Below are 18,714 nucleotides of genomic sequence, written 5' to 3' on the forward strand. Positions count from 1 at the left end.
AAAAGTCAGCAGCTACAACAAGTGTAGCTGCTGACTTTAAATAAACATACTCACCTGTCCCACGATCCAGCGATACGGACACCCAAAGCCTCGCTCCTCTCTTTCTCCTCTCCTCAGCGACAGGATCACTAGTGTGGGCACTGGGCTGTGACAGCTTGCGGCTTCACATCCGGGTGCGTACTGCGCATGCGAGAGTCGCACTGCGCTTCCTCAGTAGCCGGCAATCTTCTGGGACCTGTGACATGTCCCAGAGCATTGCAGGGAGGGAGGGGGAGAGGAGAACTTCCGCTTGAGCTGCCAAGGCGGCCCAAGCGGGTACCTGTCAAAACCCCCCCTCCCAAAAAAATGACATGTCAAATGTGGCATGTAAGGGGGTGAGGAGTGGTGCTTAAAGCGGAAGTTCCACTTTTGGGTGGAACCCCGCTTTAAGTTGTTATGGGTAGAGTTCCACTTTAGGACAATTCCTCCAGATCAGTTCTATCCAAGGTGATTTGCATAACCCTATATATACTGTATATATCAGAAATGTGCTTTTTTTTTTTTAAGGCAAAATTCCTCTTAAAATGTTTTTTATATATATATATATATACATAAATGTGCTGTATATATCATAAAAATAAATTCTTTAAGCAAAATTCCTCTTAAATATATATATATAATTAATTAACATGAAATTTTATATTTTATTCTATCATTGGGTAGTTTTCTGTCATAATTTCGTATTTTTTTCTTGTGTGTGTGTGGGGGGGGGATTATTTTTTTGGGAAAATGTCATATATATATATATATATATACAGTATATATACTATATATATATATATATATATATAATGTTGTCTTTATTATTTTGTATTTTATTCTTTGCCAGTTACTATTGGGACAGTTAGTCTTTTATTGGAACAATGTTTCTCATATATATATATATATATATATATATATATATAGATATATAATTGCCATTAAATTTGACATTATATTCTATTATTGGGTCATTTTCTGTCATAATTTCGTATTTTTTTGTTTTTATTCTTGTGTGTGTGTGGGGGGGGGGGTTCTTTTTTTGGGACAATGTCATATATATATATATATATATATATATATATATATAGATAGATAATGTCTTATTATTTTGTATTTTATTCTTTGCCAGTTATTATTTGGACAGTTAGTCTTTTATTGGGACAATGTTTCTCATATATATATATAATTGCCATAAAATTTGACATTATATTCTGTTATTGGGTTATTTTCTGTCATTATTTTTTTTTTGAGGGCGGGGGATTTCTCTCACAAAAAACGTAAATTTGTACAAGCTTAAGTATATTATGTATATATAACATTTTTTTATTATGTTGTATTTCATTTTATTATTGGAACAATTTCTATCTCCATTTCGTCTTTTTTGGGAAAATTCTTCGGAGTTCTATCAAAGTTGATTTGGCACAAGCTTACGTATGTATGTATAACAATATATATGTAATATTCTTTTTTTATTATTATATTGATCTTTGTGATATTTCATTAGGAGATTTTCTGTCATCTGTATAGAAGGTGATTTTTGCACACAGGCCGCAGTCCGTCTTTCCGCCCCGCCCCCTCTCTCCTCTCCACACCGCGCGGCGCAGTCCCCGCCTCCATCTTATTGTCTCCGGAGGAGGAGGAAGACGGGAGGCGGTCGCTGACAAGATGGCGGCTCCCAGGGAGGCGTGAAAAGAGGCTCCGGTGCCCTATTCCGTGTTTGCTTACCGATTCCACCAACGGCTCACTGGTTTTGAATCGCCCTCACCTGGGTGGTTCTCGGCTTCGGGCCGTTTAGCCGGTTTTTCCCTCAAATCCGCCCGGTTCAGGGAGATAAGCGGTGGCGGCGGGGGTGGAGCCTTCACTTTCCGCCTCCATCTCCGGCGGACCAGCCGCTTCTTTGGTGCCGGCGCTCAACCCCTTCACGTAACCACCCCCCTCCCGGTTTTTTGACGCCAACTTGGCCTGCGCCATCGCCTCCCCCCGGCGGGTTGGTGTCGGTGTGTTGTCGCCCCGCTCGCCGCCATCTTTGATTCTCCTTTATTGGTTTGTTTGGACGGCACAAGATGGCGGCTCCCATGGACTCCCTCAGCTCCGCCGCTCCCGGGCGGCTTTGAGAGAAAAGAGCGGATTGGAGAGGACAGAGAAGCCGGCGGGACGTCTGAGAGAAGCGGGGGGTTGTCGGAGCTCCACAAGTCAGAGTGAGGGGCGGCGGGGACTCCACAGGCGGATTGTTTTCTCTCTCCGGCCGCCGTCATAAAATGGCGGCTCCCATGGAGCGCTCAGCGCCTCAGTGAGAGCCGGCTAGGCCCCAGCCCGCCTTTTATCAGCCTCAGCTTCTATTTTATCCAGCCCGGCCCGGAGGCCTCTTCTCCCCTCTCCTCCTCCACATTATCCTCCCTCCTACACCGCCAGCATGGCTTCCTCCCCGGCTGTGACTCCCGCATCGGCCGCCCTGCAGCCCCGCTGGAAGAGAGTTGTGGGCTGGTCGGGCCCGGTCCCTAGGCCCCGGCATGGACACCGGGCTGTCGCTATCAAGGAGCTGATCGTGGTGTTCGGTGGAGGCAACGAAGGCATCGTGGATGAGCTCCATGTCTACAACACCGGTGAGTGAGGGGAACTACAAGTCCCGGCATGCTCTGCGGGCTGCTTTACGGCTACAGGTCGTACCTGAGCCCAGGTAAATCTTTATTATCTTCTCTACTGAGTGCAGTTCAGGAGACTACATGTCCCAGCATACTGTGCTAATAGTAACCTGGGACCTGCAGCCCTGACAGCTGGGAGGAAGAAAGCGGGGACTACAAGTCCCAGCATGCATTGTTCTGCACTCAGCTGATCGTACTGGTGAACTGAGTTATTGGAGGCTGGGGATGATCATTGGGGAGAAGGCCGGAACTACAAGTCCCAGCATGCCTTGCTAATCCAACCTTGGTCTGATTAGGTGGGTCGATGAACTACAAGTCCCAGCATGCATTGTTCTGCACTCAGCTGATCGTACTGGTGAACTGCAAGTCTCAGCATTCATTGCTTAGCCGGATACTGAGTTATTGGAGGCTGGGGATGATCATTGGGGAGAAGGCCGGAACTACAAGTCCCAGCATGCCTTGCTAATCTAACCTTGGTCTGATTAGGTGGGTCGATTGATGAACAACAAGTCCCAGCATGTATTGGCCAGCTGGGAAGAGGGCATATCCGGTGAACCACAAGTCCCAGCAGATGTTGGTTTTGCACAGCTGATTGGGTGGGTTTATTGGTGTACTAGAAGTCCCAGCATGGATTGTTAGCCTGCTGGGGAGAAGGCATTTCCGGTGAACTACAAGTCCCAGCGTGCATTGGTTTTACACTAAGCTGATCATCATGTGGTTTGGGCGAACTACAAGTTCCAGCATGCATTGCTAGCCTAGCACATAACGGATTTGATAGCTGGGAAGAGGGTGTGATGATTGGTAACAGGCCTTTGGTTAACCACAAGTTCCAGCATGCTTTCCCAATAGAACACTGAGCTGATCATAGGGCTTGTTAGGTGAACTACAAGTTCCAGCATGCGATGTTAGCCTAGCATTTAGCTGATTGACAGCTGGGGAAGGAGATTGGAAAGAAAGCAGGTTTTAGTCTTTTAACTAAAAGTCCCAGCATGCCTTGCTAGCAAGACGAGAAGGGGGCATTTCCGGTGGACTAGAAGTCCCAGCATGCATTGTTAGGCCGGATATTGAGATAATGGGGCCTGGCCTTTGAATTGTAGGTCCCAGCATGCATTGTTGGGTAAGCAGCAGGCATTTCCGGTGAACTACAGGTCCCAGCATGCCATGGTTAGCACTACAAATCCCAGAGCATACACTGTGCTGACATGACAGGTTGTAACCCAAGTCCCAGCATGCATTGCAGGAAGTAAGCCTATGTGAACTACAAGTACTAGCATGCACTTAGTCCACCTCTGAGCTAATTTAGCAGGTCACAGTCTTGGCCTAACACTGGTGATTGCTGGCCTGGCTCTTGGAGGGTTTGACAGTTGGGGAATCTCTGGACTAGAAGTCCCAGCATGCATTGCTAGTCTAAGACGAACTTTGATGGACTACAAGTCCCAGCAGCAGCAGATGTAGCTCAGGGTATAGAGAGAACAGCTGTGTACATGTGGTTAGGGGCTGTGGGGACACTGGCAGGGGAGATACAGCAGCCCCCTCCTCACCGCGCCGCCCCCGCCAGCCAGCGCCACACTTCTTCTTCTGCGCTTTTTAAAATCCACAAAGAAAAATGGCGGGTTTACCCAGCAATAGATAAGAGACAGACAGGAGGGGGAGAGGGGGCGGGACGCTCAGACACAGGATAGGAGGCGTGGCTGGCGCTCGGAGGGGAGAGCGGAGATAGGGATTGGACAGGATGACGGGGGTTTGGACCGAGTGCTCCGATGAGAGGAGGCGGGCGGGGTCGGCACTCTGGGAGCTCACGCTCTCCCCCTAGTGGTGTCACGCTGCATATCTCATCGACTGCACACAGCCAGGGCTGGATCGGCTCTGCAGCTGTGTTGTTCCAGGCAGACTGGATCTGTGCACACATCTCGTGGTTTACAGAATGCTATGGGAAGGAATACTTTTCAGGCTTGGAAGCTAAACTTTATTTTTCAGTTTTGGATAGTGGAGAGGGATTAGAACACCTGTCAGTTTTTATTGCCATCGGTGCCCCCTGAGATTCCCCCTCTCTATTTGTCCTGTTTACCATCATTGAAAGTAAAAGAAAATCCCAGATTTCGGGTTGTCCCCAGAAAAGTAATAGTGGGGAAGACTTTCAATGAGGACACTAGTTCTGCTGACCTGGGGGTCCCCAAGGAATTGGTTTAATTTGCAGGGATTCATTCACTTCCTGTTTGGCCTAGAGACAGGAAGTGAAGGGAAATGTGTGCAATGGGACACAGGTGCCAACAAAAATCTCACAGGGGTTATAACCCTCCCTTACTCCAAAATGGAAAAATAAGTTATGCCTATTCTACTTTAATGGACAATCTCTGGTAATGGAAAAGGAAGGAAGATCAAAAGTTAATGCAAGAGTAGTGAATACTTGGAACAGACAGGGAGTGAGCCAATCAACAGTGGGGGATGTAAACACACCTGGGATAAACATGAATCTATCCAATAAAAGACAAACATTGAGCCTTCTATCCTTTTCTGCTGTCATATTCCTATGTTTAGTACAATTGAATCATGTCCAGGCCCCTTTCTAGTCTGATGTAGGTTAGGATTCCTTGCAAGGAGACAGGTTTATTTCTATTTCCATCTCTCATCTTTTTTTTTCCCAGTATCTGATTTGATCAGTAAATTCTCAGTGTTCACTTCATTTTTTTTCCTCTGTCATTTTACAATTGCTGAAATGGGTTCTCGATGTTTGATTAGTAGATTTGATTTGCTTTGTGAAAAAGAGCCCCTAAGTAGGCAATGAAAGCCTGTATCTAATATTCATCCAAGTTGGAGCATCGCTATTTGAATGTGATACAATATTAGTAGTGCAGACACTATTCGCCTCCTTTGTTACATTTGTGTTATAATGTTTCACTCTTGCTCTGTATTTTCTTCTACTGTATCAAAGTGAGGACTCTATAGTTTAGTTTTTTTTTTTTTTTTACATTTTCTCTTCATGGTGCTGATAATCCAGTATTTGTCTTGTCAGGGATGATTGCTTATTTGCATGGATAGATTTGTTTAGATAAAACAGTTTGTTGTGAATAGTCTGTCTTCAGATTTGCTTCTGCTGCATTAGTGAGCTGTCAAAAGGTCTTGCTGGAATATTGTATACATTCTCCACCCCGATGTATATGGCTGAGGCACTGGCTAATAGGTTCTCATGTGACCAATCGGCTTGAAGCAGCTGATGTCGTCGCTCTAGCTAGCTGAGGATCCAGGCGCCAATTTCAACTTTGAAAAAAAAAAAGTGCAGCCGTGGTTTGTTCTGTCTTCCCCCACAGAAATCTGATTTCTTAATGCTGCTTGTATGCGGCCTCTTTGCATTTTTCATTACTGCAGTTGCAGATTCTCTGGTATTCGTTTAGCATTGCCCAACAATTGATACACTGCTTATTGCATTTGTAAATTGGTCACATGAAGGCTCTTTTATTAGAGCACATCGGGGGGGGGGGTGAATTAAGGATTGATGCACATAGCAATGTACCAAGTTCTGTATGCAGCAGACTGATGTGTATTACTTTTTATTAATTTGGTGTAAAAGCTCTACAACACTTCATTAATGTGGGTGGGGGGGGGGGGTTAAATTTGTTGCGCTGAGAAAAATATGCATTTTATAAAAAAAAACACTTTAATATATGTGTGTGTGTGTGTGTGTGTGTGTGTGTGTGTGTGTGTGTGTGTATGTATGTATATATATATATATATATATAATTTTAGTGTGTGTTTTGTTTAAATATTGACTTCCTTTTCCATGTGCCCAATTATTATTATACAGTGCCAAGAGTTTTTGCAACTGTTTACAACACGAGGGCAGACATTAGTTACAGTACAATTCAATACAGGAGGAATCGGAGTTTACAATCTAAGATTACCAAAGTTATAGGTTTCATGTGGTGTTGAGCCAGCAGCGCCAAATCACAATTGCTATATGGTTTCTATAAATGTGCGTTTTTTTGTGTGCCAGAATAATTAGGCATAGTTATAGTCTGGTTGAAAGAAGACACAAGTCCATCTAAGCACTGGCTCCAATGATCTAATTAAAAAACTGCTCTAAAATGCCTTCACTGGAGTGGTGTAAATATGTAGTGACAATGATCATCCCTGGGCTAAGGAGATGTACAGATAGTGGGGTGCAGGAAAGAGAAGAATATTTATTTAGGATGGTGTGAACACCCATGCAATGCGATTCAGATGAGGGAGAAAAAAAAGGGTCCTGCACTATTTTGGTGCGGATGCGATTTATGGCTGTAATTGCACCGCACAGACATCGCATGTGATGTGCACAGGAATGCGGCGTGAATCACATGCACCAGTGTGAACCCAGCCTTAAAGGGGTTGTAAAGTCAGGTGTTTTTTTTTTTTTTTTTTTAATAATGCCTTCTATGTGCAGCAGCCCCCCCCCCCCCCCCCCACCCCAGCTTACATGAACCCCCATCAATCCAGCAATGTCCACAACTGTCTTTGCCATCCAGGGCTCCCCTCCTTATTGGGTAGTACACGGCAGCGGCGCCTTTGGCTCCTGCTGCTGCCAATCGGTCAGTTAGCCAATGGGTAGATATGGGGATATATAGATATAGAGAAGAGATGGGTCGAGGCATCTCCCGGTGGAGAGGGAGAAAGGCAGACGGCTGATGTAAACAAAGCCGCCTGTCATTCTCCCTGGTGTAACAGCAGAGACTATAAGATCCTACTCTGTGGTTACATCAAAAACCACACCCCTTGACAGAAGCACGCCCTTAGGGACACACTTAACCACTGGATCTCTAATAAAGTTAACCCTTTCCCTGCCAATGTCATTATTACAGTAACAGTGCATATTTATAGCACTGATTATGGTAGTAATGTCACTGGTACTCCCAAAAGTGTCAGTTAGGTGTCCGATCTGTCCGCAGCAATGTCGCAGTGCCGCAAAAAAAATTGCAGATCGCCGCTATTAGTTAAAAAAAATAAATAAAAATGACAATCTTTCCCTTAGTAAACGCAATAACTTTTGCGCCAACCAATCAAAATATGCTTATTGCGATTTTTACTAAAAATATGTAGCAGAAAAATTTAGATTTTTTTTTTTACATTTTTTTTTGGGGGGGGGGGGGGATTTCATATAAAATAAAATGTGAAAAATATTGTTTCAAAATTGTTGCTTTTTTTTTTTTTTTTTTTTGTTTATAGCGCAAAAAATAAAAATGGCACAGGTGATCAAATACCACCAAAAGAAAGCTCTGTTTGTGGGGAAAAATAAGGACGTCGATTTCATTTGGGTACAGCATCGCACGACCGTGCAATTGTCAAAGTCACGCAGTGCCGAAATTACAAAATAGGGCCTGGCCTTTGAGCAGCCAAATCCTCCGGGGCTTAAGTGGTTAAGTGTTACATAGTTACATAGTTAGTGAGGTTGAAAAAAGACATCGGTCCATCCAGTTCAACCTATGATGTGTGTGTGTTTGCTGTTAACCGTACATTGTATACCCCTGTATGTTGTGGTCTTTCAGGTGCCCATCTAATAGTTTTTTGAAACTATCAATGCTCCCTGCTGATACCACTGCTTGTGGAAGAGAATTCCACATCCTTACCGCTCTTACAGTGAAGAACCCCTTACGCATTTTAAGGTTGAACCGCCTTTCCTCTAGTTTTAGTGAGTGGCCACGTGTCTTATTGTATTCCCTTACTCTGAATAGTTTGTTCCTTATGCTCGGGTCACCAGTACAGTATTTGTATATTGATATCATATCCCCCCTCAATCGTCTCTTCTCCAGAGAGAATAAGTTCAGTGCTTGTAGTCTTTCCTCATAACTGATGTCCTCCATTCCCCTAATTATTTTTGTTGCCCTTCTCTGGACTTTCTCCAGTTCCAGCACATCCTTCCTGAGGACTGGTGCCCAGAACTGGACAGCATACTCCAGATGTGGCCGGACCCGAGTCTTGTAGAGTGGGAGAATAATCTCTTTATTTCTGGAGTGAATCCCCTTTTTTATACATCCCAGTATTCTGTTGGCTTTGCTTGCAGCGGCTTGGCATTGCATGGCACTGCCAAGCCTGTTGTCTACCAGTACCCCCAGGTCCTTTTCCATCCTAGACTCACCCAGAGGTTCCCCCCGTTGTGAATAGCTTGGTTTCTGGTTTCTGGCCCCCAAGTGCATTACTTTACATTTTTCAACATTAAACCTCATCTGCCATGTAGTTGCCCACCCCGTTATTTTGTTCAGGTCTGCTTGTAAGATTTCCACATCCTGCATAGAAGATATTGGCATGCCTAGTTTAGTATCTGCAAATACTGAGATTGTACTAGATATCCCCTCCTCTAGATCATTTATGAACAAATTAAACAGGATTGGTCCCAGGACAGAACCCTGGGGGACCCCACTTTCCACCCCCGCCCAATCCGAGTACTCCCCATTAATCACCACCCTCTGGACTCTCCCCTGGAGCCAGTTCTCTATCCAGGTACTCACCTTATGGTCCATACCTACCTTCCTTAATTTGTACAGTAAGCGTTTGTGGGGAACGGTGTCAAAGGCCTTTGTAAAGTCCAGATACACCACATCCACAGGCTTACCTTTATCTAGGTGGCAGCTCACTTCATCGTAGAAGGTTAATAGATTGGTTTGGCACAAACGATTTTTCATGAATCCATGCTGATTACTACTTATAATACCGTTTTCATTACTAAAGTCTTGTATGTGGTCCCTTATCATCCCCTCCAAAATTGTGTTGATCCGGGCAAATGGTGTCACAGCGATATACATTCACCTCTCCATCCTGCACCCCCCCTCCTTACTACAGTAATGACAATTTGAAAACCATAACATTGGCCCAAAGTTCTTGTTTGTTTTTGGTGAAGGCTGAGATTAAAAAATGTCACATGGCACTATAAAAGTGTGGCTTACACAACAAAAGAACCTATGTAATTGGTGCACAAGAAAATGTGCTAATATTTACAATAAGAGACCCCCCCCCCCCCCCCACCCACCACCAAGGTTATGGGCAACATATACAGCTGCAAGAAAAAGTATGTGAACCCTTAGGAATGATATGGATTTCTGCACGAATTGGTCATAAAATGTGATCTGATCATCATCTAAGTCACAACAATAGACAATCACAGTCTGCTTAAACTAATAACACACAAAGGATGAAATGTTGCCATGTTTTTATTGAACACACCATGTAAACATTCATAGTGCAGGTGGAAAAAGTATGTGAACCCTTGCATTTAATAACTGGTTGAACCTCCTTTGGCAGCAATAACTTTAACCAAACGTTTCCTGTAGTTGCAGATCAGACGTGCACAACGGTCAGGAGTAATTCTTGACCATTCCTCTTTACAGAACTGTTTCAGTTCAGCAATATTCTTGGGATGTCTGGTGTGAATCACTTTCCTGAGTTCATGCCACAGCATCTCAATCGGGTTGAGGTCAGGACTCTGACTGGGCCACTTCAGAAGGTGTATTTTCTTCTGTTTAAGCCTTTCTGTTGTTGATTTGCTTCTATGCTTTGGGTCATTGTCCTGTTGTAACACCCATCTTCTGTCGATCTTCAGCTGGTAGACAGATGGCCTTAAGTTCTCCTGCAAAATGTCTTGATAAACTTGGGAATTCATTTTTCCTTCCGTCCATCTGTCTAGGCCCTGACGCAGCAAAGCAGCCCCAAACCATGATGCCCCCACCACCATACTTCACAGTTGGGATGAGGTTTTGATGTTGGTGTGCCTCTTTTTCACCACATTGTTGTGTTTCTTCCAAACAACTCTAACCTGCCCCTCTGGAAGCAAAAAACCTGGCTGATCATGCATCTTCCTGTGCCCCCTCCCCCTCTCTGTGCTAACCACGATAATCATGGCTAATGAGCCATGACTACCATTGTCCGCCTGGCTGCCTCCGTCATCCGCAGCCCCCCCCCTCCCCGCTTGTCAGCTCTGGGTGTCTGTCTCCGCCCCCTGCTGCTGCAGATAATAGTAAAATGTCACTGCCAGCCCCTCTTTTAAGCTCCCATCCTGCACTGTATATTTGTAAGAAACAATGCCTCTAAATACATTTTGTGAAGGGTTTTCCGGCTGCTCTGCTATTACTATCCAGGGCTACAGCATGAGGAGCCAAGCGGCCAGCTGGGCGGTCATGTGACTCCCGGCTGATGTCGGTGGGAAAGCTCGGCTCCTCCTGCTGCAGCCCTGGATAGTAGCAGAGTGGCCGGGAGTCAGGGGACAGGCTTGTAGACACTTCACAAAAAAGTATTGAGGCATTGTTTCTTACAAAGAGGGGTTGGCAGCACAGCAGTAGTTTAGGGTTACAAACCCTTTAAGATTTTTTTTTTTTCCCATCTATTTTTTAAAGTAGAATCCAAACCCTAAATGGAAGCCATTTGTTAAAGAATGCCCAATTGCCATGGATTTCCCATAGTATACAGCAGGGGTCTTCAAACTATGGCCCTCCAGATGTTCACAAACTACAATTCCCATCATGCCTAGTCATGGCTGTGAATGTCAGTTTTACAATGCCTCATGGGATTTGTAGTTCTGCAACAGCTGGAGGGCCGTAGTCTGAGGATCCCTGGTATACAGTGTTCCTTTACTCTTAGATGTCAGTGCTGCTGCCCATTTCCAGCCTTTCAGGCTCTGCTTTTTTACACACACTCCCTCCCTCCAGTGTCCTCTGTGCATCATTGCATGACACGTGCTTCCCCTAGAGGCCATGGTGGGTAATGCCTGTACAGAGCCTGTCTGCATGGCCACTTGTCTCTATTAGTCTTAAAGGTGACAACGCCGCACGATGGGGGAGACAGTTGTTGGTCCGTATCGAGGACCTTTGTGGCAGATGAGGCGTTTAGAAATATGTTAACCTATGAGATTTTAGTCCAGTGCTTGGATCTACTTTAAAAGCACAGTTACAAACATCAGGTGTACAATAGGGACCTTCTACAGCTTCCCGAACAACTTTTTGGCCTAATTATGTATTCATATATTTTTATGTAGCACTTTAGAGTAAATATTAACCCCTGGTTCACACTGATGCCATGCGGGAGACGCACAACATTCACTGCATTGCATATCAATCGCACAGCGTCCATGCAATCTGCTGCTGGTGTCAATGTTGCATTAATGACACCCCCGAAACGTATCGCTAAATGCAGTGTGATTGCCAAAATCGCATCTCATGGGTGTTAACACCCATGCAATGCGATCTATTGGGCGGGGGGAGGGCCTGCACTATTTTGATGCGGATCAGATGCAATTTGAGCTCTGCAAAATTTACAGGGCCAATTACATGTGGTGGTCCGCATGCGATAGTGAACCTAGGCTCAATCGTCAATTGCATTAGCCCTTGTTCCCCAAGGAGTTAAGTCTTGTCATGGGGTTTATTTACTAAAGCTGGATAATGCAAATGCAGGCTCACTTCTATATAGAAACCAATAAGCCAGAGTTTAATTGAAGAAGCTGAGGTTAGAAGCAGTTTGGTTTCTATGCAGAAATCCAGCCTAATTTTGTACTCTCCAGATTTATTAAATAAACTCTTCTCTCAGAAGATTCATACAATAGACAAAGGTAATGTTTAGAGGTCGGAAACGTGCAAACCTCGGGAGAGCAAATTTCATACGTAGAGTATTCTTGGTGTGAATCATACCCAAAGGGCAGCCATTGGTCTACTTCAATAACCAGAATCCTTCAAAGACCAATTCCAAAGCAATTCTGTCCTATTTAAAGCCTGCCAAACTGAAAGAAGATGCAGGCATTCAGAAGGGGCTGGTCAGACTTTTAAGACTTCAGACCTTTAAGGCACACCTCAGCAAAATGTAGGAATCTAATCTTGCAACTTTAGTACAGTTTTAAGGGCTTGTTCACACGCTATTTACCATGACCTGCGTTGGATGCTTTGGATCAACCCAGGTCACAGCTGGGGCACGTAGAGAGCAATTGTTCACACCACAACGAAGCAATATGCAGTGCTCTGTTAAAAAAAAAGCAGATAAGCTGCCTTTTCCTGCATCACTTGGCACTGCGTTGATGCAAATGAAATTTTGCATTGTGGAAAGTTTGGCGGGGGGAAAAAAGGTAAACCATGCTAAAACAGCACATCATATTCCCCCCCCCCCCCCCCGTACACTTTAGGTTCCCAACGTAATCTGTAGCGACGGGTCCTCATATAATTGGGACTTGCCAGTCCTTATATTTGGCAGCTATGGGCCTTAGAGATATGGCCAAAAGATTTAAATAGAAGCTTCTATTAAAATTTGTTCCCATAACAGCAAGATCTCCCCAAAGGCTCACAGCGGACACTCGTCGGGACCTATGCCTTGCATTGCAGTGCAAGTTTTCCGTAAGTGTCTGTCTGGTGTAAAATACTGATAGGAAACAAGACTCCTGCACCACCAACATATCCTGAGGAGTTTGTCCCTTTTTATTGTGGGCAGGACTTCTAAAAACCTGACTGGTTGGTTGTAATAAACATTAGTGCATGAAAGCTCGTTTAAATTAATGGAACAAACGTAACTGGCTAATAGAAGAGATCCATGTACTTCTAAGCACCTGTGGGCATAGTTTTTACATTTTAATAATGCATGTGTTGATGTGAGCCCTAAAGGACCAATAAACCTAAACTAAATGCCGGCTCTTATAAAGCTTAATAATCACGTTTAACAAATCCGTGCTTTATAAACGTTAGGCCCTGTCATGTAGGTGAACTTGTAGCAGCCATTAATTGATGCTACAAATGAATGCCAGTGATTAACAGCAAAACAGTGATGTAATTCACATAGTTGCTTGCAATTTGTCGCTAAGAAGCATTTTTTTTTTTTCTTGCGTCCTCTGACAGACGCAGCCCTTCCAAGTTTCATCACAATTGGGTAATGGTGCCCTCTGCTGGAGCAGGCTAGGTAGTGAAACTTCATTAAAAAACTTTCACTAGACACACCTTTTAGGGGGTGTCCCTTCAGACATTACCCCTAGACACATAGAGCTTACTAATCAGTTTCTTGCTGCCTAGCTTAGGAGTAGGACCTAGGTTTCCCTGCTGGGACTCCGGTCTCAGTTTTTTTATTTTTTCTGTTTTTTTTTTTCTTCACTCACTATCGCTAGCTAGTGTCGGGGGGGATCCTCCTGGTGAACTTAAAGCAAAAGCCAGGCTGGGCTTCGCACTGGATAATCTAGATCCTTATGGTACCCCAGCCTGGCCTACGAGCGTGCGCAGGTTGTGGTCCGCCCAGGCCTCGCCACAACGGTGCCCAGACAGATGGGGACGAGCCTTCTGAGAACATCTTCGCCGGGACGCAATCAACCTGGAACTCCCTGAGTTGCAGCATCCCCTCTTGGCTAACAGCACCCCCACTCAGGGTGGGAGGCGAGCTGTATAGGAGCAAGGCCCGCGGTCCATGGTATGGTGAGTGATGTTACACCCCCCCCCCCCCCCCCCCCGGCCGGTTAGGGCGGATCCTGCCTCCCTGCTCCATATGGGGGGTGCTCTTGCGGCATCCACTGCTTGGGTGCAGGGGGTGTATGGCTCCTACCTTGTCCTGGGGGTTGTCCTGTGGTGGATTCCCATGGTGGCCAGGGTCCCTGGGCTCTCCTGATTTCAGCCGCCATCTTGGGTGTGGGCACCCTGGCTGCATCAATTTAAGGGCAGCAGCCATTTTTGCCTTGCTGTGTGCTTTTGGTGCCGGTTTCCTGTGCCATCTTGAATGGGCAAGCCGCATAGTGAGGGCGGCAGCCATTTTCCCTGTGCTTCGCCTATACTTTCTATTGGCACCATGTTTGTGTTGCTCGGGGCTCTTCGGTCTCTAGTGATGTTAGGTCACTTCCTCCTGCCATTTTCACTTGCTGCAGAGAAACGTGGAGAACGGTTTGTCCTTCTCTCTCAGGCACAGTAAGGGTTTTTTTTTTGTCTTTTGGGGCATTTCCTCAGACACATTTACTTTGATCAGTTTATCTCCATATTAAAGAGGGACTCCAGCAGGATCGTGGAGCAGACTGCCATTGCGGATTTAAAGGGTCAGTGTTCCTTTTATATATCATTGCCAAAATATAGTCCCAGAATGACAATTTCCCCACTGATCTGGTGTGTGCATCCAGGACCTCTGGATCCCTAGCATCTTTATCTGCAGCCATTGAAGCTTTGGCGTCCAAAGTTGACCTTGTCATGTCACAAGTTCCTATTCAAAAAAGGCCGATGCCCTCTGTCTTCTGATTCAGAGCCTGATGTGGTTGCCACGGACACTGCCCTCCCTGAGGGATCCCTGTCCCCTGACAGCAAGGAGGATGAGTCCTCCTCCGCTGTAGCGTGGGAACGCGCTTTGGTTGAAGCACTTGTTCGCTCCGTCAGGGAGATTTTTGAATGTTGATGATGAGCCCACCCAATCAGGAAAGCGGGTTTTCTTCGGCTCCTGCAAAGTCCAGAAGTCGGGTCAGGTTTCTCACGGCTTTCTGCGGTGGGGATTGCACTCCATTGCTTGGTGTGGCTTAAGAGCTGGTCCGCAGGCCATGCCTCTAAGAAGACAGTGTCTGATCTCCCCTATTTGTGGTAACGTCTTTTTGGGGACTCCTTGGATGAGATGGTCAAGGAACTCACAGGCAGTAAGAGTACTCTTCTACCCCAATCCGCAAAGGGTAAAGCACCCCGTGCACAGAGGGGTTCTTCCTTCAAGGCTCACCAGCAGGGGCTTTTTCGTGCCTCAGGGGCGCAGGAAAAAAGGCAAATTCTTCAAAGCCTCCAGCGGTAATAAGTCTTGGTCAGGTAAGCTCAAGGCCGGTCAGTCTGGTGCATCGGCCCAGCCGTCATCGCATGAAGGGGCGCCCTCACCCGTTTCAGGGGTGGGGAGACTTCTGCGTTGCTATCAGGAACCCTGGATGTTCCAGATTCAGGATAAATGGGTTTATGAACTGATACGTTCACTGTACAAGATCGAATTTCGATCTAGTCCAGCAGACAGGTTCTTTCCATCAAATCTCTGCCTGTCTCCAGATTGTATTGTTTAACGGTTCTCAAGGGGCAGTGCAAGATCTTCTGGCTCACGGCGTTATTGTCCAGCTTCCACAGTGGGAGATATTTTGTGGGTTTTATTCAAACCTGTTCACGGTGCCCAGGAAGGAGGGCAAGGTACGTCCGATTCTGGACCTCAAAAATCTCTGAACCGCTTTTGTGCGGGTGCAGAAGTTTCGGATGGAATCTATCCGGCCGGTGTGGGCGTCCTTAAGTCAAGGAGATTTTCTGGCCTCCATCGACTTAAAGGATGTGTATCTGCACATCCCTATCGAAGGTCATCAGCGGTATCTCCGCTTCGCAGTGGCAGAGGAGCATTTTCAATTTATGGCATTACCCTTTGGTCTGTCTTTGGTTCCCAGGGTCTTCAATCAAGGTTTTGGCCCCGGTGCTGGCTCTGCTGCGCAGGAGAGGGATTGCGGTCCTCGGTTATCTGGATGATCTCTTGTTGAGGGCGAGCTTGTGTGCCACTCTGTCGGATGATCTGACATGACATGGTTCTGACGCTCCAGGAGTTCGGGTGGACCATCAACTTCCAGAACCAGAAGTCGGCGCTGACTCCGTCAGTCTGTCTCAGCTACCTGGGCAGGGTTTGGGACCCTGCCCAAGAAGTTTTTCTCCCAGAGGAAAAACTTCAGACTTTTCAGGGCGAGATCAGGTCCCTCAGGGACAACAATCTCTCCTCCTTGCGGAACCGCATGAGGTCCCTGGGGCTGATGGTGTCAGATTTTTGAGGCGATCCAGTTTGCCCAGTTTCACACAAGGCCTCTACAAGCGGAGATCCTTGCCAAATGGAACAAAGATCTGCAGTCTTTGGACAGGATATGTCTAAATGTCTCACAAGGTTTAACTGGCCTCGTCGATCTTGGTACGCAGACCTCCCTGGTGGCTGCCTCTGAGAGATCTGCTGTCTCAAGGGCTGATCTTCCATTCGCCTTTACGGTGTCTGGCTTTAATGACTTGGCGGTTGAAGGCCAGGTGTTGAGAGACAGAGGTCCCTCCGATGCTGTAATTCCTACCTTGCTGAGAGCTCGGAGGCTACCTCCAGAAACATCTATCATTGTAACTGGAAGGCGTACATTGCCTGGTGCGAGTCACAAGGGTTGCATCCCCGCTCCTTTTCGGTGGCGAGGGTGTTGGCTTTCTTGCAAAAAGGTGTGGCACAGCGTTTGGCGTTGGGCACAATTAAAGGTCAGGTGTCGGCCTTGGCCATTTTCTTTCAGCGTCCCTTGGTGACTAATTCCCTGAGTCGCACCTTTTATTCAAGGGGAGCGTCATCTGGTTCCTCTGCAGAGGGTTCCTTTGCCTCCATGGGATTTGAATATGGTTTTGTCCGTTTTGCAAGGACCTCCCTTTGAAAATTTTAGAGACATCGCTCTGCCTTTGTTGTGCCAGAAGGTAGCTTTTCTGGTGGCTATCATCTCTGCGCGCAGAGTGTCTGAATTGGCGGCTCTGTCCTGCCGTTTGCTTATCTGGTCGTTAATAGGGATAAGGTTGTGTTGCAACCCAACCAGTCTTTTCTCCCTAAGGTGGTGTCTGCCTTCCACCTCAATGAGGATATCATGTTGCCTTAGCTTTGTGCGAAGCCCAAGCATCCCAAGGAATTTGCTTTGCATTCATTGGATGTGGTTCGGGCAGTCAGGATTTACCTGTTGGCCACGGAATCTTTTTAGAAGTCTGATTCCCGGTTTGTCCTTCTTGAGGGACCTCAGGAAGGGTTCGGCTGCGTCCGCTGCAACCATTTCCAAATGAATCAGACAGACGATTTTTCAGGCCTATTCACTGAAGGGTCAGGTTCCTCCTTTCCCTGTGAGGGCGCATTCTACTAGAGCTCTGAGTGCCTCTTGGGCTTTTCACCATCATGCTTCTGTGGCTCAGGTGTGCAAATCGGCGACCTGGTCATCTGTGCACACTTTTACAAAATTCTACAAGATTAACATGATGGCATCCTCGGATGCTTCCTTAAGCTGCAAAGTTCTATATGCTGTGGTTTGTTGGACATGCTTTTCTCTTCTTGGGTTTTTTTTTTTTTTTTTTTTTGTTCTGGGGTTAGCTCCTGTTGGTTGAGCTTCTATTGCTTATGTTTTTTTTTTTTTTCCCCTCGCCTTGACGCACCGTTTTTTGTTGGTTGTCTCTTCCCACCCCTCACATCTGCACTGCTTTGGGACATCCCAATTGTGATGAAATCTGGAAGGGCTGCGTCTGTCAGAGGACGTAAGAGTAAATAGAATTTTTGTAAGAACTTACTGTAAAATTCTTTTCTCTTGAGTCCTGACAGACGCAGCCCCCAGGCCCTCTATTTTGGGGTTGGTTGTCTTCCTGTACTGCTTGCAACGAAACGGATTAGTAAGCTCTATGTGTCTTAGGAGTAATATCTGAAGGGACAGCCCCTAAGTGTGTCTAGTGAGTTTTTTTTTTTTTTAATGAAGTTTCACTACCTAGCCTGCTCCTGCAGAGGGTGCCATTACCCAATTGTGATGAAACTTGGAAGGGCTGCGTAATTTTACGGTAAGCTCTTACAAAAATTCAGTTTTTCCCACTTTCCAACAGGTCTAACATGTGCTGCTTCATTGCACAGTTCAAATCTCTCTCTCCTCTCCTTCAGTGATTTTTGGCTAAAGCATAGCCGACAAATGCAGATTAGTTGTTTTGAATGTATAACTAAAGGCAAACCCCTTTTTTTATTTTTAATAGTGGCGGTGGATTAGAACACTTGTCAAGTTTTACTGCTATCTGTGGAGATTCACCCTCTCTATTCTGTTTACCATTATCCATGAAAGTAAGAGAAAATCAGGAATAGAGGGGGAAATCTTCCAATGGGGACTACTGTTTTGACTCGGACAGGAACTGGGAAAATCTTCCCAGTGAGACACAGATTGCAATATTCTGACAGGTTATACCCTCCCTATCACTATCAAAAGAAAAGGGTTTTGCCTATAGTCCTGTTTTTAAAGCAGATCTTCAACCTCTGTGTTAAACAATTTGTAAGCCTAATTGTTGCCCCCTTTTTTAACCCCTTTACAACTGCCCAACACATAAAGGTGAGCTTTAATGCCCACACG

At 45.8% G+C, this 18,714-nt stretch overlaps 1 protein-coding gene across 1 annotated transcript in view; it reads left to right on the forward strand.

The window, feature by feature from the left end:
• Positions 1 to 2,376: 2,376 nt before the first annotated feature.
• Positions 2,377 to 18,714, forward strand: part of HCFC1 (host cell factor C1) — a 62,050-nt gene continuing 45,712 nt past the window's right edge. The window contains exon 1 of the mRNA XM_082263658.1: positions 2,377 to 2,624. Within this exon, the coding sequence (XP_082119784.1) occupies positions 2,435 to 2,624 (190 nt within the window). The 5' untranslated portion in view covers positions 2,377 to 2,434. The remainder of the gene's footprint in view (positions 2,625 to 18,714) is intronic.

The sequence above is a fragment of the Pelophylax lessonae genome, assembly GCF_965119305.1.
Source record: "Pelophylax lessonae genome assembly, chromosome: 7".
NCBI lineage: Eukaryota > Metazoa > Chordata > Amphibia > Anura > Ranidae > Pelophylax > Pelophylax lessonae.